Below are 25,468 nucleotides of genomic sequence, written 5' to 3' on the forward strand. Positions count from 1 at the left end.
ATGTTGTAAATAAATATTAAATCATTAAAAAATAATAATAATAAACAAAAAGAAAGGGGCCAGGCAGTGGTGCATCTGGTCAAGCACACACATTCAGTGCACAAGGATCCGGGTTCAAGCCCCTGATCCCCACTTGCAGGGGGAAAGCTTCACGAGTGGTGAAGCAGGACTGTAAGTGTCTCTCTAGCTCCTCCTAACCTCTCAATTTCTCTCTATCTGTATCTAATAAATAAATAAAAATAAAAAATAAAATAAAACATTTTTTAAAATTGAAAAAAAAGGGAATGATAAAGACCTAGTCTGAATCAGTGATAGTATTCATGGAAAGGAAAAAGAGAGAACTTTTCTATATATAATCAATAGGGTTAGCTAAACAATGAGGCATTAGGAAAAAAAAAAGAGAGATTAGACAATCTCAGCTTTTCTATTTTTTGAGATTGAGACAGTAGCAATGTTCTCAAATGTGTAGGAGAAAGGGTGAAAGAAAGAAAGTTTCCAGGAATAGTAATGGTTTTTCATTTTGTAGAAGTTCAATACCTACAAGAAATATTCATGAGACTTGCTCAGATTATCCTCATATTGATCTCTAAAAGTAGCACAGTTATAGAGGTCTGCAATTGGCAGCTGGGATTATGGAAATAGGTAAAATCACTTAAATATAAACAATAATAAATGTCTCTTGCACATTTAATTAAAAGCTAAAAATACACTTATAGATATTTATAGCCTGGGGAAAAGAGAGAGAGACCGGGAAGTCAGGTGGTAGCCCAGCCGGTTAAGCGCAGGTGACACAAAGCACAAGGACCGGAGTAAGGATCCCGGTTCAAGCCCCTGGCTCCCCACCTGCAGGGGTCGCTTCACAGGCGGTGAAGCAGGTCTGCAGGTGTCTTTCTCTCCCCCTCTGTATTCCCCTCCTCTCTCCATTTCTCTCTATCCTATCCACCAATGAAGACATCAATAACAACAACATTAATAACTACAACAATAAAACAACAGGGGCAACAAAAGGGAATAAATAAATATTTTTAAAAAGTGAGAGAGAGAGACCAATACACCAGCATATTCAGTGCTAGTGACTGAACCTAGAACCTTGCATATGCAAATCCTGTGCTCTACCCACTAAGTCACTTCCCCAAATACGGTATATGTAAAAACCCTAAAACATAAAATAATATATACTTAATGAGAATATGCAAAATTAATAAGATCTACTACTAATCATGTATATACTTCAAAATATTAGGAGAATAGAAATGTAAGGTAATGGATATTAACGTCTTTTTCAAATACAACTTCTCATAAAAAACACTAAGAGACAGAGAGGTCATAAGTTGTGAGGAGGAAAATAAGAAGACAGTAGTTCTTGGACACAGAGAAAGGAAGAAGATATATATTTTTTAAAAAAGACATACGGATCATCCAATACTATTCAATTTTTCAGACAAGTGAATTAGAATAAAGATTTTTAAAAAACTTACCTATTATCAGTCAGAAAATCTGGAGAAAATTACAGCAGAACAATGAGGGTGGCAACCAGATGGTAGGGGGTGGAAAGGAAGGAGCTGGCACAGAAAAGGTGGAGGCTGTGAAGGCAAATGGCTCATTCAGAAAAAAAAAATGGCAATGCATAAGACAAGAGAGAGATATACAGTATTTTGAATAAACAGTATTTAATTTGTCGGAAGCTTCCATTACAGGTAAAGGGGGTACTCAAATAATTCTTTTATTTTTTTTCCAAAATGTTGATTCCTTATTTTATCAGAAATAAGTATCTTTTTTCTTAAGGAAGCATCTGTAAACTGTCTCACATGTAAACGTAGTATAAAATAACATTAAGAGCTTGATTTAAATCACAACCAACATGAACAAGAGAGTTTAAGGAGTTGAAGAAAGAGACTGTGGAGACTTATGTCTGTGTCTTAAAAGCTTCCAGAATTTTGCAGTTCTCTGGTAAAAGAAGGAAAAAAAAAAAAAGACCTTTAAGAAGTTGAAAAAAACTGAGTTTTCCAGTGTGGTGCAGCTTACCCCAAAAGATCCCCCACAATGAGTTTGAATCTTAATCCCATCATGCACCAGTCCAGGATCTGTCCTTCAACCTGTCAGAGTTAGAAATTTAATCTTACTGATGGTGAATACAATTAGCACATCTCAGAGAAGCTGATCCAAATCTAACACAGCTCATCAAAGTCTGCTGCTTAAGCTGTTTTACTTATTTAAAATAAGGATTGCAATTACCATGTGTCTAATAATGTCAGCCTGACCGGGGAGTCCAATTATCACAAATATGTTTGGGGAAAAAGGGAGCAGAACAGGGAGTTACATTACCAGAATGTGTAATATCTGGCTTTCGTGTTATGGTGGCAATATACTTGTCAAGTGGCCTCTTAAATTGACCAAACAGAAGATTCTTGCTTCAGGTGAAAATGTCCTCCCGTAAATTTCTTTATTTTTAAACATCCTTCCTCTAAAGTTCATAGCCAGTCCTTACAAATGTAAATACCTTTTGTCGAGGAGCAGATGATAACTTTTTAAACTGATTCTGCTTTTCTCTGCACTGAATACCCTATACTCCTAGGACATCTAGGATCACCTCTATATGGAAATATCAATTCAACATAAGGTGAAACTTACACTAGTTGTGATCTATTACAGCAGAGCCAAGGACTCTAAAAGGGGAAGGCAGAAGCGAGTGGAGTGACAGGATGCTTGAGGCTCAGTATACAATGATAGAGGAAGACTTCAGCTGAAGATACAGAACTGTAGTCATGTGACAACAATTTTGAAAGTCATTATTTCCACCAATAAAATAATTATTAGATGTAATTTCATTTGCATTTACAAAGTTATTAGCCCATACTAAAGGGTAAATTTAACATTTCCCAAATTTCAGTCATCTCTGTATGACGTTTATAACTTACACTATCTGGGGACAGCTATCATACCATGGTTTTTTGTTTTTAATAAATTCACTTTTTTTAAAATTTATTTGTAAGTGGGACTTCATATTACTACCATTAAGTAGCATCATAGTTAATATGTAGCGTAAGTAAAAGTAGCCAATAATAAGAAAACATGGGGGGCCCGTGGTTGCGCAGCAGGTTAAGTGCACATGGGGCAAAGCACAAGGATTGGAATAAGGATCCCGGATCAAGCCCTCAGCTCCCCACCAGCAGGAGGGTCATTTCACAAGGAGTGAAGCTGGTCTGCAGGTGTCTACCTTTCTTTGTCCCTCTCTGTCTTCCCCTCCTCTCTCCATTTCTCTGTCCTAACCAACAATGACAGCAATAACAACAACAATAATAACAACAACAATGATAAACAAGGGCAACAAAAGGGAAAAGTTGGCCTCCAGGAGCAGTGGATTCATAGTGCAGGCACCGAGCCCCACTAATAGATAACCCTGGAGGCAAATAATAATAATAATTTTTTAAATAACTTTTGCTTCACTATTAATTGTATGTATGTGTATGGCACCATTTTTATCATAGTTATCAGCTCTGACTTATGGTAGGATGGGGGATTGAACCTGGGATGTTGAAGCCTCAGATATGACAGTCTCTTTGCATAAACATTGTGCCAGCTACCTTCACCCAGGCATATTGTTCTGTGTCTTATGTACAGCCTCTTATAGCCAATGTATTCCTGGTCTATTATAGAATTATAAAAGCGTTGCCCTGTTAGACTGTCATCACAACTCCAATTCATAAAATCTTCTGTGTAATGGTGGTTCAGCCTTTAAAATAAACTTTTAAAAAGACAAAAGAATATGTAAATTGCTTATATGGACCATTCTTTCTACTTCTTTAAAGTAAGACCACTTTTCTATAGAAATCTAGTGTGCTTTATAGGTTGTTTTTAAAAAAGAGTTCTAATGGCACACTGAAATGGCTATCATTAAACCACTTCTTGCTGCATAGGTGTGAGTTTTAAAACATTTTCAGATACTTAAAATTATAGTCCTTTTGACTCAACATAATGTCTATTTTGCACAGCTCATTTTATTCAATGTGTACAGCACCCTGAAGTGTGGTAAAACATTTGAAGGTAATTATTAAAAGAAAAAAGTGATTATTGGAAAAGGTACAGAGCACAGATTTTCAGAGGATCTTTAAAAATATATAGGGTAGCTGATCAAGCACAGACAATACAGAGGCTAAAACCTAAGAAGATTTTTTTTCTTGTGTAAGGAGTAACTCTGACAATTGACATTTGTCCAGGAGATTTGTGACCATGAATTCCTAAGAAAAAAATAAGAATATTATGAATCATAAGATTTTTTTTTTGGATTTCTCATTAAAAGATGGATTTTTGGGATATCTCTTTTTCTCTTCTCTACTGCCCTTGCTCCTCTTGCTACCCCTAGAATTTACAGTGGACAGTAGATTTGAATAATTGTCTATTCTTGCTATCCCTTTTTTCCTTACTCTTTCCTTATCCCTTTTTTCTTTACTCTTTCTTTTTCATTTGGATTTGGTTGCTGTTTTTTTCTTTGACTGGAGGCATTGTTTTGCTAACTGGTATTGGTTAAACTGCTTCAATCCTTACTTAGTTACTATTGTAATTTCTGAGGTTGGTGATTGAATTTGTTATAAAGGTATTTAGTAAAGCGTGGCTTGTACTCAAAACACAACAACTAAAGAGCAACAGAACACAAAAATAAAAAACACATCAATTAAAAAAAATGGTTAAACCAAGAGCAAATAAAACTGCTACTACAATGAATGAAGAGCCCAGAATAAATTACAAATCAATCAGAGGTAACCATAGATAAGAAAACTATGCAAGCAATAATAAATTTAATAATCACAGAAATGAAGACAACTATGGAGGAAAGGGCTAGCAGAATTAGGGAAACAAAAGATGAGACCCTCAAGGAAAATACTAGCTACCTTGAGGTAATTAAAGAACTGAAAGCTGAAATAGCTGAACTGGAGAAAGAAGCTGAGGAAAGGGAAAGCAGACTAACAGAAGCAGAAAACAGAATTAGTCAGACAGAGGATGAGTTAGAGAATACTAAGAAAGAGGTAAAAGAGCTCAAAAAGAGATTGAGAGACACTGAAAACAACAACAGAGACATATGGGATGATCTCAAAAGAAGTAACGTTCGTATCATTGGCCTGTCAGAGGAAGAAAGAGAGGAAGGGGAAGGAAACATTCTAGAGGAAATTATAGAAGAAAACTTCCAGACATGAACAACAGAAAGGACATTAAGATTAAAGAGGCCCAGAGAGTTCCAAAGAGAATCAACCCAGACCTGAAGACACATCATAGTTACAATGAGAAGGAGTAAGGATAAAGAAAGGATCCTAAAGGCTGCAAGAGAGAAACAAAAAGTCACATACAGGGGAAAACCCATAAGATTATCTGCAGACTTCTCCACTCAAACTCTAAAAGCCAGAAGAGAATGACAAGATATCTATTGAGCCCTGAATGAAAAAGGGTTTCAACCAAGGATAAGAGGTCCTGAAAGACCTCTTAAAAACAAGAACATCACTATCATACTTACAATATATCAGAGTAAATAAGAAATTATTGAATAATGGCACTACAATATATTAAATCCATAATATCAATAAATGTCAATGGCTTAAACTCACCCATCAAAAGGCACAGAGTGGGAAGATGGATCAGAAAACATACCCAAACATATGCTGCTTTCCCACCTAAACCTCAACGACATTTTTTATGAAGCAAACCCAACTGCAAGGAAGACTAAAGCAGAAACAAACCAATGGGACTACATAAAATTGAAAAGCTTTTGCACAGCCAAAGAAACTATCACATAAGCAAAGAGACCCCTCACAGAATGGGAGAAGATCTTCACATGCCATACATCAAACAAGAGACTAACAACCAAAATATACAAAGGGCTCAGCAATCTTAGAACCAAAACAGCAAATGACCCCATCCAAAATAGGGCAGAGGATTTGAACAAAACATTCACTTCAGAGGAGATCCAAAAAGCTAACAAACATATGAAAAACTGCTCCAGGTCACTGATTGTCAGAGAAATGTAAATAAAGACAACACTAAGATACCACCTCACTCCGGTGAGAATGACATACATCAAAAAGGACAGCAGCAACAAATGCTGGAGAGGTTGTGGGGACAGAGGAACCCTTCTGCACTGCTGGTGGGAATGTAAACTGGTCCAGCCTCTGTGGAGAGCAGTCTGGAGAACTCTCACAAGGCTAGACATGGACCTTCCATATGACCCAGTATTTCCTCTCCTGGGGTTATACCCTAAGGACTCCATAATACCCAACCAAAAAGATATGTGTACACCTATGTTAATAGCAGCACAATTCATAATAGCTAAAGCCTGGAAGCAACCCAGGTGCCCAACAACAGATGAGTGGCTGAGAAAGCTGTGGTCTATATACACACTGGAATACTATGCAGCTATTAAAAACAATGAACCCACTTTATCTGACCCATCTTGGTCAGACCTAGAAGGAATTATGTTAAGTGAGCTAAGTCAGAAAGATAAAGATGAGTATGGGGTGATCCCACTCATCAACAGAATTTGGAAAAGAAGAACAGAAAGGGAAACTAAAAGCAGGATTTGACCAAATCTAGAGTAGGGCACCGAAGTAAAAACCCAGTGGTGAGGGGAAGGTGGACATTCGGCTTCCCCGGGGCAGCACGGGCACGGTTGTGGGTGGGTGGGAGGGGACACAGACTTTTGGTGGTGGGAATGATGTCTGTGTACACTCCTATTAAACTGTAGTCATATAAATCACTATTTAATTAATATGAGAAGGGAAAATTTGATTATATGTCTCGAACTTTTTAAAACACAGACTGAGTCTTTTTAATACATAGGCTGTTGACTCAAAAGCCTAGACCAGGGAGAACAGAAGCAACTGGTGGCACAGCTATGTACAAGATGTTGGGTATTATACTGCAAATCCTAACAAAGGGACTTTTCAAAGTTAACCCAATACCAAATAATGTGATGATAACAATAACTATCCATTGTCTTCTTGAACCCTAAGACAGCAGGAACCTCACATTTCCACTATAGAGCCTATATATCCCCCAGTGTTGGATCATCAGGGTGGGGCACACTGCATGCTTCTCTCAATTCATATCAAATGATATTGAATCCACCGATCACAACCTATTCAACACAATGAGTTCCACCTCAGCATGCTTCACTTCAGACTGTGTCCAGAGACTTCAGGTGTGCAATGACAACCCTTCAGCTTCATAACTCCGGTGAGACCTTTCCTTTCATAGTATTCTCTAATTCCATCCCAGGTGGTTCACTTTCTAACAAAGTCCCAAAACCTAGATATAGACCAGGTCCCCTGAGATAGAGCATAAGTTCACACATATCCATAAACTAGGGCAAAATATATACCTGAAAGCAAAAGTACACAATAGTCTGCAGTGAGTACCCCCCAACACTTCATCTGCACTATTCCAGCCTTTAGGTCCATAACTGTCAACAATTTGTTTGGCTTTGTATGTTAACTCTCTTTTTAGCCACCAGGTTCCAGATGCCAGCAGGATATGACCAGACTTCCCTGGACAGGCAACCCCATAAATGTGTCCTGGAGCCCCACTTCCTCAGAGCCCCACCCTACTAGGGAAAGAGAGAGGCAGGCTGGGAGTTTGGATCTACCAGTCAATGCCCATGCACAGTGGGGAAGCAATTACAGAAGCCAGACCTTCTACCTTCTGCAACCCACCATGACCTTGGGTTCATACTCCCAGAGGGATAAACTATAGGAAAGCTCTCAGGGGAGGGTATGGGATATAGAGATATGGGTGGGAATTATGTGGAGTTGTACCCCTCCTATACTAAGGTTTTGTTAATGTCTCCTTTTGAAAACAAATAAAAAAGAAATACTAATGCTTAAGGCTTTGAATTCCCAAGTTCAATCCCTCACATCCCATAAACCAGCACTGATCATTGTACTGGTAAAATTAATTAATTAATTAATTAGTTAATTAATTACATCTAGGAAGAATGGATATTTGTTAACTGCTTCTTCACCATCCATTTCCTACTCTTCCTCTTTTGTTTCTAAACAAAAGGACCTTATTTGTTTGCTTTGTTGCTACTAAGGTTCTGCTGGGGCTCAGTATCTGTACAACAAATTCACAGCTCCTGCTGGTGATCATCTCTCTCTCTCTCTCTCCCTCTCTTTCTCTCTCTCTCCCCCTTTTTTTGTTTCCCATTTTGTTGATAGAGAAGTTTCTAGGGATATGGATAGAGAGGGAGAGATGAGAGACAAGAGATGAGAGAGAGAGAGAGAGGAGGAAGATGAGGAGGAGGAAAAGGGGAGAGAACTGCAATGTTGCTTCACTGCTTATGAAGCTTCTCTCCTGTAGATGAGGACAGAGACTTGCAAAGTAAAACGTGCATTCTATTGGGTATGGCATTACCAGGCCCTGATTCTGTTTGTTTTGTAGGAGAGTTTAACCATGCCCAATACAAAGTAGCTATGTGCTTTGAGAAAATACAAGGGAAGGTTAAGTCCAGAAGAGCATCATATATAGTGTGGATAATACATTATATAAACTATGATATGTAAAAACACAATAAATTTTTTAAATAGTTTTATTCATTTGCTACTCTGTATTAAATATTTTTATTGGTGGCATATCTAATTTGTATTAGAGATTTTTTTAAATGAGTTAAGTTATACAAGTTAAACTCCACTGAGATAAATATCTTTAGGAGGTTGCATGGTACACCCAGTTGAGCATACATATTACAATGTGCAAATACTTGGGTTCAAGCTCCTGGTTCCCACTGTTGAGGGGGTGGGAGTGGGGGAACTTTGCAAGCAGTGAAGCTGTATTTATGTTTTTTCCCTCTCTATCTCATCCTTCTCTCTCAATTTCTGTTTCTAGCCAATAAAAATATATTGAAAATGATTCATATATTTTCAGAAAGCTTTTTTTGTGTCTATATCTTTGGAGACATGTTTAAAGAAAGAAAAATAACATATAGTTGTATCAATTGCTTGGATTCAGGTTAGTCTAGGAATTTCTTGATATACATAATATATATATATTATCTTTATTTATCAGAGAGACATAATCAGAAATTGATAGGGTAGGGGAGATAAACAGACAGAGGCACAGCCTGCAATACTGCTTCTCTTCTTGCAAACTTTTCCCTTGCAGGTGGGGACCAGGGGCTCGAACCCGGGTCCTTGCGCACTGTAACATGTGTGCTCAACCAGGTGTGCCACTGCACCAGCACCCAGTCTAGGAATTTTTGATATATTCATAGTCAATTTGCATGAATTCATTTGCATGGAATTGCACCTACAGAAAAATATCATTTTCTTTACGTACTTTACACAGGATTTTGTGTCTTAACTCTGGATAGCTTCAGATAGAAGCAAAAAAAAAGAAGAAGAAGAAGTTGTTTTCACAAAGTTTTTTATCAGACCCAGCTACACAGGTTCTTCAGAACCAAATAAAGAGTTATGATAAAGAGATAAGGCGAGAAGAATTTGTCTTAAGATCTGATTATGGTATGGCTTTAGCTCAAGAAAGGTACTGAAAACATAAAGCAGGTCAAATTAAACAGGCAGTTCATGTAAACTGAAGCAATGAAACCAGTCTTTCTATTTAAATGTTCTCTCTTTGGCACTCCCTGGCAGGGAAAAAGCTGTGCTTCTGATTTAAAGGAAAGTGGGGAAAGTACTTTTTACTTCTCTAGAAGTTTAGTAGAGAGGAACCAAGGCAGAGTTACAATGATAACATTCCCAACTGTTTTCCCAGAGTTGATTTCACTGCATAAACCTGAAAAACAGCTAATCAATAAAGCTGCCCCAAACAGTTAGAAAACAGAAGACAGCCACATTGTAGAGACCCCGAAATTCTAAATACCCTGAAATGATGAAGTCTGAGGTTCACTCTCCTACAGCAAGATGACTTACTGAGTTTCCCTCCTTCCTATTTCTTTCCTTGTTTAAACTCAATACATATCTGCTATTTAACGGTATATCTCTGAACTCTTTTCTGGGACAAAGTCAAAGAATGCACATTTGCCATTACGGCAACAAGCTTATCGTTATTTTGGCAACTTTGATAGATTAATGCTCTAGAAATCTGAGGAGACAGCCCACTTTGCCCTCCTTCCTAGAATTTCTATCTTGCCACTGAAGGGGTAAGTTGTGGTGCTGGTGAAAAGCGACACCATGATTAATCAAGAAAAGCAGAAATAGGAGAAATGTCTACCCCAGATCAAGGTTTCATTTTTGAGTAAACAAACTACTTTAAACCAGTGTTAAATGACAGCAGTGACTTCTTTCCCAGAAAGACTTAGTGAGGCCTGTAGAGATCTGTGGTGAGGCGTCAAAGCCCCATTCTGTCCTTCCTGTCATATAATAGATGGTAAGGTGGAGTCAGAGAGTGACAAGGACTGGGAAGGGCTTAGCTATCCTCAAACTCAAAATGAAGATCTTTCTTTTTAGACTGCCCCAAAAGCAGGCCCTATGGCAAGAGTAGAAGTATAAGTAATTTACTTAGGGTAAACCAGTAAAGTTTCCTTATAAACTGTTACAAGGAAAAGAAGACAGCCAGTGAAAAGTGCACTATTAAACCAGCTAATAAGGTAAAAGACTAGAGACATCCCTGCTAAATTATACTATTGTGGGACTATGTGATAGCTTGGTAGAGCATAGGGGAGCTCTCCCATTCTTGGATGGAGGTCTGGATAGACACCCCGCTTGTTAGTCTCTCTCATCATAGAGGTGAGCCAAGAGGGAAAAAGTCTCCCAGACTAAGCTTGCCTTGTTAGTCTCTCAAGCCCACAGAGACCTCACTGCCCCTCTCCATTATGCGGGCCACATGGCGCCTACTTTAAGATTCAAACTCAAAGTTCACCTCACCTTCTGATCACAGAGGAGAACACACCTTATCACACATTCCTAGCAGTGCCCTTTGATGTCCTTAATTTGCTTATCTTCTCTCTATCTCGCCTTAACTGGTTCAACCCCTATTCTCCCCTCAAACACCTTTGAGTAATTAAATGCCTGCATCAGGAGACTAATTATCTTGACCTTTATGTATTTGCATCAGTTCTTGTCATACCAGACCCCACCATAGGGGCAAGCTGACCTTTAAGAAACCTGTAATTTCTGACATATTTGAATAATGTTCTTTGTTTGGCTTTCTATTTAAACTCTTGCCCACCTGCTAATAAACAAGATTTTGAGAGCACATCATTTCTCCCTGGTGTCTCTATTCGTGTTGTCCCTTGAGCGAACAAGAGAGAGCTGGTCGTATTAGCCTTCCTGCTGGCGTCACCCCGCATGAATGCCAACATACTATCTGTTGGCAAAGGAAAAGAGGTATTTATAAACCTATTTGATCAAGCACTTATAGAAGACAGCTCTCTAGAGGTGCTAATCCCCTTGTATTTCCAATCTGTGAGACATATACAAAGTTAAAAAAAAAAGTTCTCAAATACAGTGTCACTAGAACACACTGAGCAGTTTTGAATGAACTGGAAAAATGGATGGTATTACACACCTATTTAAGCAGAAATTAAACTAGATAGAATTTATAATTGGTTTAGGAAAAAGTGGATCAGGCATTCTTTTACAACATATCCAGAAAAGATGTGCAGGGATGTTCAGGGTTCACTATGAATTGTTGCTTCAACAGTACTCACAGGATGCATGGGCAATGTATTTTTACTTAAAACTGAAAAACAAAGGAGGCTGGTGATTTGGTAAACTATGAACTTGGGGGGGATGAGCAGTAGCGCAGCAGGTTAAGCGCACATAGCGTGAAACTCGAGGACCGGTGTAAGAATCCCTGTTCGAGCCCTTGGGTCCCCACCTGTAGGGGGGTTGCTTCACAAGCAGGTGTCTATCTTTCTCTCCCCATCTCTGTCTTCTCCTCCTTTCTCCATTTCTCTCTGTCCCATTTAGCAATAACAACATCAATAACAACAATAATAATAACCACAACAATGATAAAAACAAGGGCAATAAAAAAAGGAAAATAAATATTTTTAAAATATGAACTTTGTCTGAAGCTCTGAGTTAAATTTGTAACTCCAATTGATTTTTTAAAAACATTTTATTATGGAATTTTTATTAGTGATTTAGTGTTCATCAGGATCTGTGCTTAAATTCTGAAGCTCAAGGGCAGCTACAGAGAAAAACTAGAAAGCTGACACGAGTTCTCTCAGATCCAGATACACATGCAGCCCACCTTCAGCATTAAAGAAGACTACAGGATGTATATGTCAAGACTGCAGATATTTCCAGTTCCCTGAATGCTTCTAATACCATCCATGGCATAGTTCATATATGGGCTTGCTCTTGCAACTGATGTGACCATAAGACTACATTCTCCGTGTTGAAGCAAATTCAATGTCTGAGGTGATTATAAAAAGTGTCTTAGCCTCTTTTGCTCCAAGAAAGGTCAGGAAAAACAAACAATACCTGATACACTGAGGTCTAATTCCCAGGGGTATGAGGTAGGAAGACTGGGGTTTTGGTGCATCATGGTGGAGGGCGACCTCTGTTGGAGGTGAGAGTGTTTTGCAGACACATATCACAGGGAGATAAGAAACTTTACCCATGTAGCAACAACTGTTTTGTAAACCATTAACATTTTCCTCCATAAAATGGCTAAAAAAAAAAAAAACATGATAATGCAAGAATTTTCAATAAGTTTAAAAAATATGTCTGGTGCTGAACAGCTCAAAAATAATAATTAATATCCCTGACAGCTGTTTTTACTTTGAATTAAACACATTTTGTTAAAAAAACAGAATTTCTTTCAATCTACTGCATTATTATGACGTGTCTATTTTATAACTTTAGTTTCTGATGCATATGTGAAATCGCAGATCACTTTTTAAAAGATAAGTAATATTTTTATTTTTTATTATTTTAGAGACAGAGAAATTGAGAGGGAAGGAGGAGGGAGGGAAGGAGAGAGAGACATAGTTTCTCCACTTATGAATCTTGCCCCCTGCAAGGGACACTCAGGACTTTAACCAGGGTCCCTGTGCACTGTAATACATGCATTCAACTGGTTGTGCCACTGCCTGGCCCCCACAGATTACTTTTTAATTTTCTAGCATCATTTTAAAAAATATTTTTATTTATTATTGGATAGAGGCAAAGAGAAATTGAGAGGGGAGGGGGAGATAGAGAGGGAGAGAAACAGAGAGACACCTGCCCCCTACTTCACCACTGTGAAGCTTTCTCCCTGCAGGTGGGGACCACGGGCTTGAACCTGAGTCCTTGTGCATTGTAATGTGCACACTTAACCAGGTGCACCACTGCCTGGCTTGGCATCATTATTTTTTCAAGAGGAAAAAAAAAACTTTTACATAGGTTATTATCACAAAGGTAATGACTTGGGAAATGTAACTATAATGTATGTCTTTTTTCCCACCTTCATTCCCTCCCTACCCTCCTTCCAGTCTCTCAGTCTCCCTCTCTCTTCCAGTCTCAGTCTCCCTCTCTCTCTCTCTTCCAGTCTCTCAGTCTCTTTCTCTCCTCCTCTCTCTCTTCCAGTCTCTTAGTTCCTCTCTTTCTTCTCTCTCTCTCTCTCTCTCTCTCTCTCTCTCTCTCTCTCTGCCCTGCTTAGCTGTATGGTGGTGCCACGCACTGAAACTAGGATCTCAGTGCTTCGGCCATTAAAGTGACTTTTTGTACAACCATTATACTATCTCCCCAGCCCTTTCTAGAAAAAAATCCAACAATAGGAAGAAAGGGAGAAATGGAGAAAACAATGTACACATTGCTCTGAAGTCTAACTTGAGGGGCGTTTTCTTGTTTGGCTTTTACTATCGTCATACATTATAAATTATTAAGTTTAGGGAAGTGGGGCATTCATACCTTTATTAAGTCTAAATGGGATTTATGGAAATACCTACAGCTGATGATGATAATAAATTCTCTCTCCTTCCTGGTAACAGACTGAGTTGAAAAAATTATAGAGGAAAATTGACATCATGGATATAAGAAATTCGGACATACTTGCTATCTGTTGACACTAGAAGTTTTCAACCTTTCTATAAAGATTTGGATAACAAATATTTTAGAACTTTGTGGATGATATGGTATCTGAAATGACTACTCAACTAACTCATTGCCTCCCAACTGTAGCCAAATGCAATACAGAAATGAATAGGTGTGCTTGTGTCCCAATAAAACTTTAATTAAAAAAGTTTGACCCAAGGGCTCACCAACTCCTGTTGTAGACATTTAATATAACAGTTCAATATTAATATTGAATAATCATTATACTAAAATTAGCACAGTATTTGTGGCCTGGGAAATGGCACCACTAATTAGGTACTGAACTTGGATGTCTGAAGTCCCAAGTTCAAGTCCTGGCATCCCATGTGCCAGAGTGATGCTCTGGTTTTCCTCTCTCTGTCTCTCTCTTTTCTGTTAATAAATAAATAAAATCTTTATTTAAAAGGAATCGATAGTGGTCTGGGAGGTGGCGCAGTGACAAAGCATTGGACTCTCAAGTGTAAGATCCCAAGTTCAATCCCCATCAAAACATGTGCCAGAGTGATGTCTGGTTCTTTCTCTCTCCTCCTATCTTTCTCACAAATAAATAAAATCTTTTTTAAAAAAAAGGAATCAATACAATATTCAATATAGTACTGGGGCTGGGTAGTGATGCATCTTGAGCGCATACATTACCATGCACAAGGACCTGGGTTCAAGCCTCAGTTCTCACTTGTAGGAGGTTCCCCAGCAGTGAAGTAGCCATGTAAGTGTTCCTCTTTCTCTCCCACTCTATTTCCTCCTCCCCTCTCAATTTCTCTCTGTCCTATTAAAATAAACTAAATATTTTTAAAAGCCAAATTGGCAAGAATATATATATATACATATATATGACATTAGTTTCAATATTAACACTGAAGTAAAATGCAATAACTACACTGGGAGCACAGAAGCACTGAATTTACTTCTTTATAAAAACTGTTCTAACCAGGAAATTGAAGAAAGAGTATCTGAACACTTAAGCTTAAATAACCTTTTGTTTACAGTATTGTCTTTACTTATTCACTCTATTTGACATATCTTAGAAACAACAATGTTACAATTACCAGGAAGGGTAGTGGATTTTGAGTACCTAGGTACAAAGACTTGTGCTATTACTTACTAACAAAATGACATTGGGCAAGACAAAACCAAAAGAATAAACTATGCAGAAGACACCCAGAGAGAACCATAAAACATATCCAAAGAAGAGATGAAAGCCGAGAACATTTCAAGTGCTTATTAATTAATAAGGCAGGATTTCAGTAAAGGTTAACCAGGTACCAGCCCTCCTTGCTCTGACAGTAGAGCCTCCAACTACAGTAATGATAGTCTAACACATAACAAGCTCCTTTGTGAAGTAAACAGTAATGTGAGTTGAAGAACCCCCTATTTTACTAAATTCTACCATAGAGGACATTTGGGGGACTTCCAAATTAGGAAGGATTTGTGCTGTAGAGAGAGAGATGGTTGGTCCCCAGCATTGCCTATGCCATAGGGATATTCTGATTCTCACTACTTCCTCTCTCATGCATGAGTTGAATATGACACCAGTCTACTAGGCACATAACTGTTTTTTTTAAACAATCATATTTTGGCCTATTATATATTATTTTATTTTTTTACATTTATTTATTTTCCCTTTTGTTGCCCCCCCTTTTTTTTTTATCCTTGTGGTTATTACTGTTGTTATTGATGTCGTCGTTGTTGCATAGGACAGAGAGAAATGGAGAGAGGAGGGGAAGACAGAGGGGGAGAGAAAAACAGACACCTGCAGACCTGCTTCACCACCTGAAATCCTGCCTTATTAATTAATAAGCACTTGAAATGTTCTCGGCTTTCATCTCTTCTTTGGATATGTTTTATGGTTCTCTCTGGGTGTCTGTATGCAAAATAGTGGTGGTGCACAAGACCTGTGTGCAAGAGATTCCAGATTTGATACCCTGAACACCCAATAGCCAGAGATGAACTGTACTCTGATTTAAAAAGGAAGAAAATCTTGTATAGGACAAACCTCCCCCTTTTTTTCTTCACAAAAACCCCTCTGATTTCAGTTAGTTTGTGATTATTATTATTTTAGCTGAGATTTGTGAGGTTCAGAGTTCAATCCCTGACTGTGCGTACCAGTGTGAAGTCTACTTTTTCTCTCTCCTGTCTTGCTCATTAATAAATAATGACTCCCCTGCAGGTGGGGGGGGGGGCTGAAACCGGGATCCTTAAGCTGGTCCTTGTGCTTTGTGCCATGTGCGCGCTGCTCTACAGCCCGACTCCCAAGCCTATTAAATTTTTATATTGCTGTCATAATAAAAAGCGGCAATCTGGTAGTTAAGGCAACAAAACTTTATCTTATGATTGTACAGGCCAGAAGTCTGATATTGGTCTGACTGGACTAAAGCCAAAGTGTTTGGGGAAAAAAAAAATTATTTTTTCTTCTGGCAGATCAAATCTCAATTCAAATGCGTTTTCTACTCACTCGATTTAGTGACAGAATTCAGTCTGCTGCTGATTTGAGAGAACTTGGCCCTTGTATTCTCTAGAGCTGTAAACTAAGGGTTGCTCTCAGTTAAAGGAAATCATATGAAAGAAATTCAACTAAAGACCATCCTATTGCCTGGCTCATGGCCCTCTTCCTATTTCAAATCTGTCAGCATCAGAAATAACCTATTTTCATCCTTGCAATTCACTCCTCTCTATCCTGCCATTTCTCTTGATAACCTGCAGTTCTATTTCATTTTCTTCCTTTCTTTTTTTTTTTTTTTAATATTTTTGTAAATGAAAAATAGATTGACAGACCCCGGAGCACTGCTTAGCTGATTTATTGTGGTATGAAAAAGGTTGAACCCGGGACTTTTGGCACCTCAGGCATAAAAGTCTTTTCGCATAACCATTATGTATATCCCTGTCTAAACATGCTCTTTAAGGTACAAAATAGGCACAATATACTACACCACAGGTGATCCAAGAACTGGTATCTCATATACTAGAACAATGCTCCGGTTCTCTCTCAACTCCCAGCCCTCCTCTTCCCTCCACACTTTTTGTAATAAGGAAAAAAATATAGATTACTAATTTTAAAGGGATCACACAGAGTAGAAAAAAAAAACTACCTATGATAACTCATGTATTACAGACCAGTACTTTTTCTTTTAGTTGGATGTCTAACATTTGTAACTCACATTTTATCTTCTTCTCTAGAAAATTACTTTATTCCCTTCTCACCCTTAGTTCCCAAATATTGTTAACACTCAACTCTTAATTCCTGAGTATATGTGGTTTTATGCAGGTCAGGATAAGTCATACAACGTGACATATAAACCATTTGGAGCAATCTGTAAGTATTTTGTGGGTATGCCATAAAGAAAACATACTTCACTTTCCATAAGAAAACTGATAATATTGCAAGAGTTATTTCAAATCCATAACTCTTTTTTAAAGCTTTTTGTAGGACTGGGGAGACAGCATAATGGTTATGTAAAAAGATTTTCAGGTCCCAAGTGTCCCAGGTTTAGTCTCCAACACCACCATAAGCCAGAACTGAGCAGTAAAAAAGATTTTTTATTTATTAATGAGCAAGACAGGAGAGAGAAAAAGTAGACTTCACACTGGTACGCACAGTCAGGGATTGAACTCTGAACCTCACAAATCTCAGCTAAAATAATAATAATCACAAACTAACTGAAATCAGAGGGGTTTTTGTGAAGAAAAAAGGGGGGGGTTGTTCTATACAAGATTTTCTTCCTTTTAAAATCAGAGTACAGTTAATCTCTGGCTATTGGGTGTTCAGGGTATCAAATCTGGAATCTCTTGCACACAGGTCTTGTGCACCACCACTATTTTGCATACAGATTTTTTTTTTAAGTTCAAGTCCTTTGAAATTTGGGCATCACTAAAAATGACGCCATGTTTTCCAGTAACATTTTAAAGTACCTTAGACGGCAGCTGTGATAGAATCTAAGGAAAATGAAACCCAAATAAATATATAGAGAATTGGCACTCACCCAATTCCCGAGAATCAAAAGCCTCTGATTCAGATGGTGCCACAGACAAGCTCTTTTGTTTACTTAATTTACCCTCAGGAGGGGAAGATCACTTGGTGTGATAACTGTAGCCTTTTTTTTTTTTTTTTCTGTAAGATTTACTAACTGAAAAGGTGGGTGTGGGGAGATCGGCATTGAATTTGAGACTTTATGCTGAGAGTCCAAGCCTACTCACGGGTAAATCAGATCCTAAGTGTCAAAGTACTTTTTAAAAACATTTTTTCCTAAGGAAGCTAGCACACCTTCCTCCAGCAGGATTTATTTATTTATACCAGAGCACTGCTTAGCTCAACAGTGGTGCAGAAGTAAGCCTGTGACCTCAGAGCCCCAGGCCTGAAAGTCTTTTTGCATAACCATTAAGTTATCCCTTAGCCAGGTGTTTTTTTAAACAAATGTATAGCAGTGGGGGGTAGGGACAGCATACTGTTTATTCAAAGAAACTCCCTTACCTGAGGCTAAAAAAATCCCAGATTCAGTACCCCCTCACAAGCCCAGGACAAGCAAGTCCCTAGTTAAAGAGAAAAAAAAAAGCATAGCAAGTCCTCCATATAGGGGACACATTCAGAGAAATACGCAAATGTGTTTTGTACTGTTTTCTCCTAAAACGAATCCCTCAATTTTACATGAGAACTTTATTTTGGGTCTTTCAGCTTCACTAATTTTCGGCGCGTCTAGCAGATAAATAAGGATTCCTTCCATCTCTGGCGCTTACAGTTCTCCCTACTTATCTGGACTTCCACTCTGACTTAAACACTTTATTCCATCTCTCCCTACTTTGCTGGCTTTTCAACAACACATTCCTTTCAGGGACTCCAATTACCTTCTCCTCCCACCCTCACCATCTTCAGGAAACCTCGCTCTCGCTTTTGTCTCGCGATTTCAGAGATGACTGAGGGTAAGTGGGGGAGGGGACATGGGAAGCACTGCGCACGCACACTACCTGCTACCGCTTTGCCTGTTGGGTAAGGTTCCTTTCAACCTCTGATTCGCGGTTGCTATGGTGCCATAACTCTCGCGATATCTGCTACGGCCAGTTGACGGACGCCGCTGCGGGTCTCTGGCGGGCATTTTTAGCTCCTCTTTCTTGTTCCCGGTGCTTCTGAGTCTTCGGGAAGCGGTCGGGCCACGCATCATGACGTCCGCGTTGGAAAATTACATCAACCGTATCCTTGGGCTGTCTTCTGCGGCTGTCCGGCCTATGCAGTAGAATCCGGGCTTTGGGATCGACAGGCAGGTGGGACCTGAGAGGGACCTGGGAGGCGGGCCGGGTGATTCAAGGACCCGCCATCCTGCCCCGTGCGCGGGCCTGCAACCCGCCGCTCCGCGGATACAGGACACTTTCCAAGTTTAATATTAAAAATAAAAAACTCTGGTGTAATTCCAGCCTTCTCTGTCTATAGAAATCAGCTACTGATATATTTACGACTTCCCGAGACCCTGCGAGTCCAAGTTTGTGAGTAAGATGTGACAACGGTTTTGTCAACCCCGTGTGCTTATTGCAGCACAGGCGTTGCTCATTGTTGAGGGAGAGCAGGAACTTGAAAGATGATGCACAAACTCATCTGCCCCTCTCCTACTGGAAACCTTAACTTTAGGTTAGAATGAAAATTGGGCTGTCAAATAATAGACAAAAGTTATTGAAACGCATGTGAAGTCTGAACGACTCAGGGTCGGGAACTATTTTCCTCTGCAAATTGAAGTAAAAAACTGAAATTATGTAGATCGTAATGATGCAAGTATGTTGGTGCTTTCTGACATTGACAATAGCCTTTCTTTTTAATCCCAGGAGCCAGTTCTTGGAGGACAGTGTCATAACCTTCCCATTTTTCATTTTAGAGACACACACAGAAATCGGTCTTTTGAAATACCTTATTTAAATTCAGGTTGACAGTATTTTCCAATAAGCAAAAGTAGAGAATATCTTAACTTATTTTGCTAACAAATTACACTAATCACATAAAGGGTTTTCATTTTTCCCATTTCTTAATTGTATATCATAAAAATTGGTATGCAACTGAAAATTGGTAAAATGTTCACAGTGAATGTAATAGCTTTGTCGAATAGCTGTTACTTCTCTAAGCTTTATTTATTTATTTTTTTAGTCTACTAGAGCAGTGTTTGGTTCAGGTTACACACACACACACTCTCTCTCTCTCTCTCTCTCTCTCTCTCTGTTTGGCTCTGCCTCAGCCTTGCAAATCTTGCATAAACAGTATGCTTTCTCCCCAACCCAAGTTCTCAATTTCTATGTCCAGAGAAATATCTTCCTTGATTCATTTATCAGGAACTGTAGCTGTGATCACCTCTGATGGGAGAATGATTGTGGTAAGTATTTGGCGATTTCTTTGCTTTCTTGTAGATCTTTGCACTGTAAGATTTGCTTAGGCACCACTGTAATTTTCTTAAGAAATTTTATTTCGTTATTTATTTGTGAAGGGTTTCTAGGAGTTAGGAGACCTCAGGGAACTTGTCTAATCTGTGGTTGTCTGTTTATATTTTATACTTCACCATTTTTAAATTCCTTTACCTCAGTGCTGTTGGCAGTCACTGCATCAACCAAATAAAAATTTAAAGGAGATTTTGTGTGTGCCTCTTGGGAGTTTTTGTATTACTTATGTACTTCATATATAAAGTATATGTATAGATGAGCTGGGAAATACAGAAGTTTCACAGTAGTTTTTTTGTTTTGTTTTTTTAACCAGTACACTTCTCAGCTCTGCCTCATGGTGATGCAGGGGATTGAGCCTAGGATTTTAGAGCTTTTGGAAAGACTTTTTGCATGATCATTATGCTGTCTTCCCCTCACCTCTGTTGCTTCTGTGTAGTATACAGTACTTCTGAGGCTGGCTACCTATTAGTAATTCACATCAGAGTCTTTCTACCTTCTACCATAAGAACTTTGAGAGACTTCTTAGTATCATTGCTTCAGTTTGTGTTCTCTCAAGTATGGGTAAATACAGTAACTATTTCAAAAGGTAGAAGTTAGTTGCTATAATTGGCATAGTACTAGTATATAGTTAGTTACACAGCTATAGTGTATTAGGCCTTATTCCCTTAAGTATTGTTTGTTTTAGTTAGTGGCCTTAGAATATTAATATCAAGATTAAGTGATACTTCATTTACTTCCTTAGAAATATACTCATTCTGGTACATAGGTATCTAACTCGAAAAATATGCAAGGTAGTTTAATATATGGTACAACTCCCCCTTCCCCTACTTAACCAAAGGGTTGCTATTTATTTGTTTATTTTCCATTTTGGTGAGGTTGGGGCTCACTGTCTTCACAGTTTTGCTATTTCCAGCAGACATTTTTTCCCCCTTAAATAGAGTAATGGCAGGAGAGACACATCAGCAGTCTTCCATTTCAAATGAAATTTCCTCTCTAAGTGTTCCCATGTGGAGCTTGGGTCTATGCTTATGATTGTGTGTTGTCTACTCAGTCAGCTACTCAGTCCATTGCCTCCCCCAAGAGGTTATGTTTTAAGTGAACTTACAGTTAAGGTAGACACTTGTATTGGAGTACCTGACAAGTAAAATTACTTTGTAGCTAGATTTGCACATTCATGAAAACCAAAATATTTGTCTTTATATCTGCAGGGAACATTGAAAGGTTTCGACCAGACCATAAATTTGATTTTGGATGAAAGCCATGAACGAGTATTCAGCTCTTCACAGGGAGTGGAACAAGTGGTATTAGGGCTGTACATTGTGAGAGGTGACAATGTGTAAGTATTAAGCCTTTTTAAGGCGAGTTAAATAGTATATATACTGATTTGCTATATGAGATTTCCTTGAAGTGTTTTGTCATTCTATAGTTAATAGAATTATACATTTGTTTACACTTAATTTTTTTTTAATATAGTAGATCTGTGTGCTGTGTAGTATTTTTTTTCCAAAGCCATCTGTTTATAGATTTAATTTTCAGCTACAGAGATCTCTATTTTTTTATTATACTTGAATGGTCTGGATAGGGTCCAGAAGAGGACCTTGTTTCATGCTGCATACTTTACTAGAGACTTCTTAACAATTTTTTTTTCAAATTTCCCTAATTTTAGGGAAATTTAATTCTACTGGGATAGTTTTACTTGGAATGAAAAAATTACTTAAAATTAAATTTAAAGATCTTACTATAGATCCACTGATGTTTTAGAGCAGCGTCTACTAACTTTTAAAAGTGGATTATTCCATGTCAGGGATTTTTGCAAGCTCAGTGATATGTTGTTACCCTGAAATGAACCATCATGGACTGATTTGCTCCATGAATATTAGTCAACACTCTCTACCTGTTCTTTTTCTCTAGAGAACTGGTTTTTAAATCTTGTTTGCCATGAAGATTTAAAGATATAAAGATGTATATACAGATACATAGATATATATATTCCCACTATGGGTATCTCTGGGCCTTGGGCTTGGTGCCATTGTCACCAGGGCCTATTCTTTTTTTTTCTTGATAGAGGGATGCAGAAAGGATAGATAGCTAGAGCACTTCTTCACCACTCAGGAAGCTTGTCCCTTCCTGCAGGAGAGGGTGGGGACTTGAACATGGGTTCCTACACATGCTAATATGTATACTCTACCCTGGTGAGTCATCACTGACATCTGATAACCAAATTTTTTAGGATGAAATTGAGAGCTTTGTTTTATGTCAGCAAAACAGTTCTGCCAATTTGGTATTCATCTTTTTTTTGTTGCCTCCAGGGTTATCACTGGGGCTCAGTGCCTACACTGTGAATCCACTGCTCCTGGAGGCCATTTTTTTCCTTTTTTGTTGTTGTTGTTTCCCTTGTTATTGTTGTTATTGCTGTTGTTGGATAGGACAGAGAGAAATCGAGAGAGGAGGGGATGCAAAAGACAACTGCAGACCTGCTTCACCGCTTGTGAAAAGACCCCCTTTCTCCCACCCCGCTGGGGGTCCTCACACCAGTCCCTGCTCTTCATGCCATGTATGCTTAACCAGCTGCTACTGCTTGGTCCCCTGATACTCACCATTCTTAAGAGAACTGAAACATTTATACAGTTTAAAAGATTTTGCAGCTGTGTCAAATTCAGTGCCTGCCCAACCAATGGCAAGCACTGGCCCAAAAGGCTGCCATAATAATACAGTAACTCATGGGCCCTGATTCCCTCTCCTGGGCCTCAGGGATAAATTTGGTTACAGACACTAAGCAGAAAAGTGAGTAAAATTCAGCAAATTCTGTATTACATATACTGAGTACTTGTAGAAATATACTGTTACTAACGCCAAATAAATGACCACTTTTTTTTTAATGGATTGTTTCATACACATCTCATCGGAAGTAACTGTAAGTATACAGCTAGTGAGTGGCCATTTCTTAGTTAAGCATGGCATTAAAATCAGTGTTACAGGTGTTATGTCAAGGAAAGATTTGCTGCCTTAAGTTGTACTAAAAAAAAAAAAAGAAGAAATCACTTATTAGATAAAAGTACCAGTTGCTGCTACTATCTCTACATATAAAGAACAGTATATTTTAATATTATATTTAATTTGCATTTAAATGGAAAAAACATAAGGGAAGCTAATAGGCAGACCATACCATTGATGGGACCTCATTTATTGATATTATTCAAACAAGAGGCACTTTTGTATGTTTTTTTCAGTAGAGATTTGATTTTTTTTAAATTAAGTACTTATTTTTTATGTTTATTATTTAGGATAGAAAAAAATTGAGAGGTAAGGTGGAGATAGAAAGGAAGAAAGACACTTGTAACACTACTTCACTGTTCATAAACACTCCTGGCAGTTGGGGACCCAGAGCTTGAACCTGCATCCTTGCACATGCTGATATGTGTTCAATCAAGTGCACCACTGCCTGGCCCCAGGTGTGTGTGTCTGTGTGTGTGTGTGTGTGTTTATCTTCCTGGTACAGTTCCTGAATTGAGTTGAAATCATAGGACTTAAAAATTTTTAAACCATTTTGCTCCCATATGGTTCTTGAAAGACTCATGATACAATTACTGTATATGGCCTGTCCTTTAATACTGGTTCCTATAATGTTACCTTGAGATTACTCAGTTTTTATGATTTAAACGTAGTGAAAATTACTACTTCACAAAAGTATTTTTTTGCTATGTGCTTACAGTTTTATTCATAAATGAAGTCTTGACTGGCTTTTGTTTTTTCTCTTAATAATTACAGTGCAGTCATTGGAGAAATTGATGAAGAGACAGATTCTGCACTCGATTTGGGGAACATTCGAGCAGAGCCTCTAAACTCTGTAGCACATTGAGGAAAAAACTACACATTGGACCTCTGTAAATCTTTGTACATAAACTGATTATTTTGAGGATATTGTGGAAACTTTTTATGAATGTGTAATTGTGGGTTTTGACTTTGTATTGATTCATTGTAATATAACATGTAAATTAAAATATTTCTACTTTTTATTTTTTTTGAGGAAAAAAACCCTCTTTCACCTAGATAATAGCCTCGGTAGCTTGGTTTTAGCCTTCTGTTGGTCTGAAAAATCCAAATACTTGGAAAACTTGAAAAAATATTTCTGATATGTTAACATTGTGGAAATGTAAATTGAAAATAGACATTTATATGGTGTATATATAGAGCAGATATTCAAATACTTTTAAGAAAGTCACAAGAAGGTAAGGTAAGTCGTGGCTTCTGCAGCTTTCTGAACTATCCCTATTTATTACCCTGCCTTGCTGGTTGTTCCTATTCAATTAAAATTAAAAAGAGAGAGAGAGAAGTGCATTTAAAATTGTATACTATTTGGAAAAAAATCCATATAATCTAGAACCATAATATTTAATTTTAAAAACTGGGAAATGGTTTTTTGTTGTTTATGAATGTGAGTAAATAAACTTTTTTTAAAATTTATTTATAAAAAGGAAACATTGACTAAACCATAGGATAAGAGGGGTACAACTCCACACAATTCCCACCACCAGAACTCTGTATCCCATCTCCTCCCTTGATAGTTTTCCTATTCTTTAACCCTCTGGGAGTATGGACCCAAGGTCATTATGGGTGCAGAAGGTAGAAGGTCTGGCTTCTGTAATTTCTTCCCGGCTAAACATGGGTCTTGACAGGTCGATCCATACTCCCAGCCTGTCTCTCTCTTTCCCTAGTGGGGAAGGGCTCTGGGGAAGCGTAGCTCCAGGACACATTGGTGAGTTTGTCCTGGGGAGTCTGGTCGGCATCATGGTAGCATCTGGAACCTGGTTGCTAAAACGAGTTAACATATAAAGCCAAACTTGTTGACCAGTTATGGACCTAAAGGCTGGAATAGTGCAGATGAAGAGTTGGCGGGGTCTCATAGCTAGTAGGCATATTTTAGTTACATTCCAAACGGCCTGTGGCTATACTTGTGGGTGGCTATACTTGTGGTTTTTGTTTTTTCCCTAAGCCTGAAATCTGATATGCAGGTGGATCCTAGTTATTGTCTGGGGAGGTGA

General features: G+C 38.2%; 1 protein-coding gene and 1 non-coding gene across 2 annotated transcripts; both read left to right on the forward strand.

Moving 5' to 3' along the window:
• Window positions 1-19,055: 19,055 nt before the first annotated feature.
• Window positions 19,056-24,442, forward strand: LSM8 (LSM8 homolog, U6 small nuclear RNA associated). The gene is made up of 4 exons (XM_007536460.3): window positions 19,056-19,200; window positions 20,322-20,362; window positions 21,635-21,762; window positions 24,195-24,442. Exons 1-4 carry the CDS (start codon window positions 19,170-19,172, stop codon window positions 24,283-24,285), a joined length of 291 nt encoding a protein of 96 aa, XP_007536522.1. The 5' UTR covers window positions 19,056-19,169; the 3' UTR covers window positions 24,286-24,442.
• Window positions 23,067-23,201, forward strand: LOC132540084 (small nucleolar RNA SNORA5). The gene has a single exon (XR_009551348.1). It is a non-coding gene; the product is annotated as a small nucleolar RNA SNORA5 (small nucleolar RNA).
• Window positions 24,443-25,468: the final 1,026 nt, after the last annotated feature.

This window comes from Erinaceus europaeus, chromosome 8, assembly GCF_950295315.1.
Source record: "Erinaceus europaeus chromosome 8, mEriEur2.1, whole genome shotgun sequence".
NCBI lineage: Eukaryota > Metazoa > Chordata > Mammalia > Eulipotyphla > Erinaceidae > Erinaceus > Erinaceus europaeus.

Bases quoted from the DNA above. Each gene is read 5' to 3' on its own strand.
- LSM8 (XM_007536460.3), top strand. From the start codon at position 19,170: ATGACGTCCGCGTTGGAAAATTACATCAACC. The intron at 20,363-21,634 runs GTAAGTATTTGG...TTATATCTGCAG, and splicing joins CTGATGGGAGAATGATTGTG to GGAACATTGAAAGGTTTCGA. The intron at 21,763-24,194 runs GTAAGTATTAAG...TAATAATTACAG, and splicing joins ATTGTGAGAGGTGACAATGT to TGCAGTCATTGGAGAAATTG.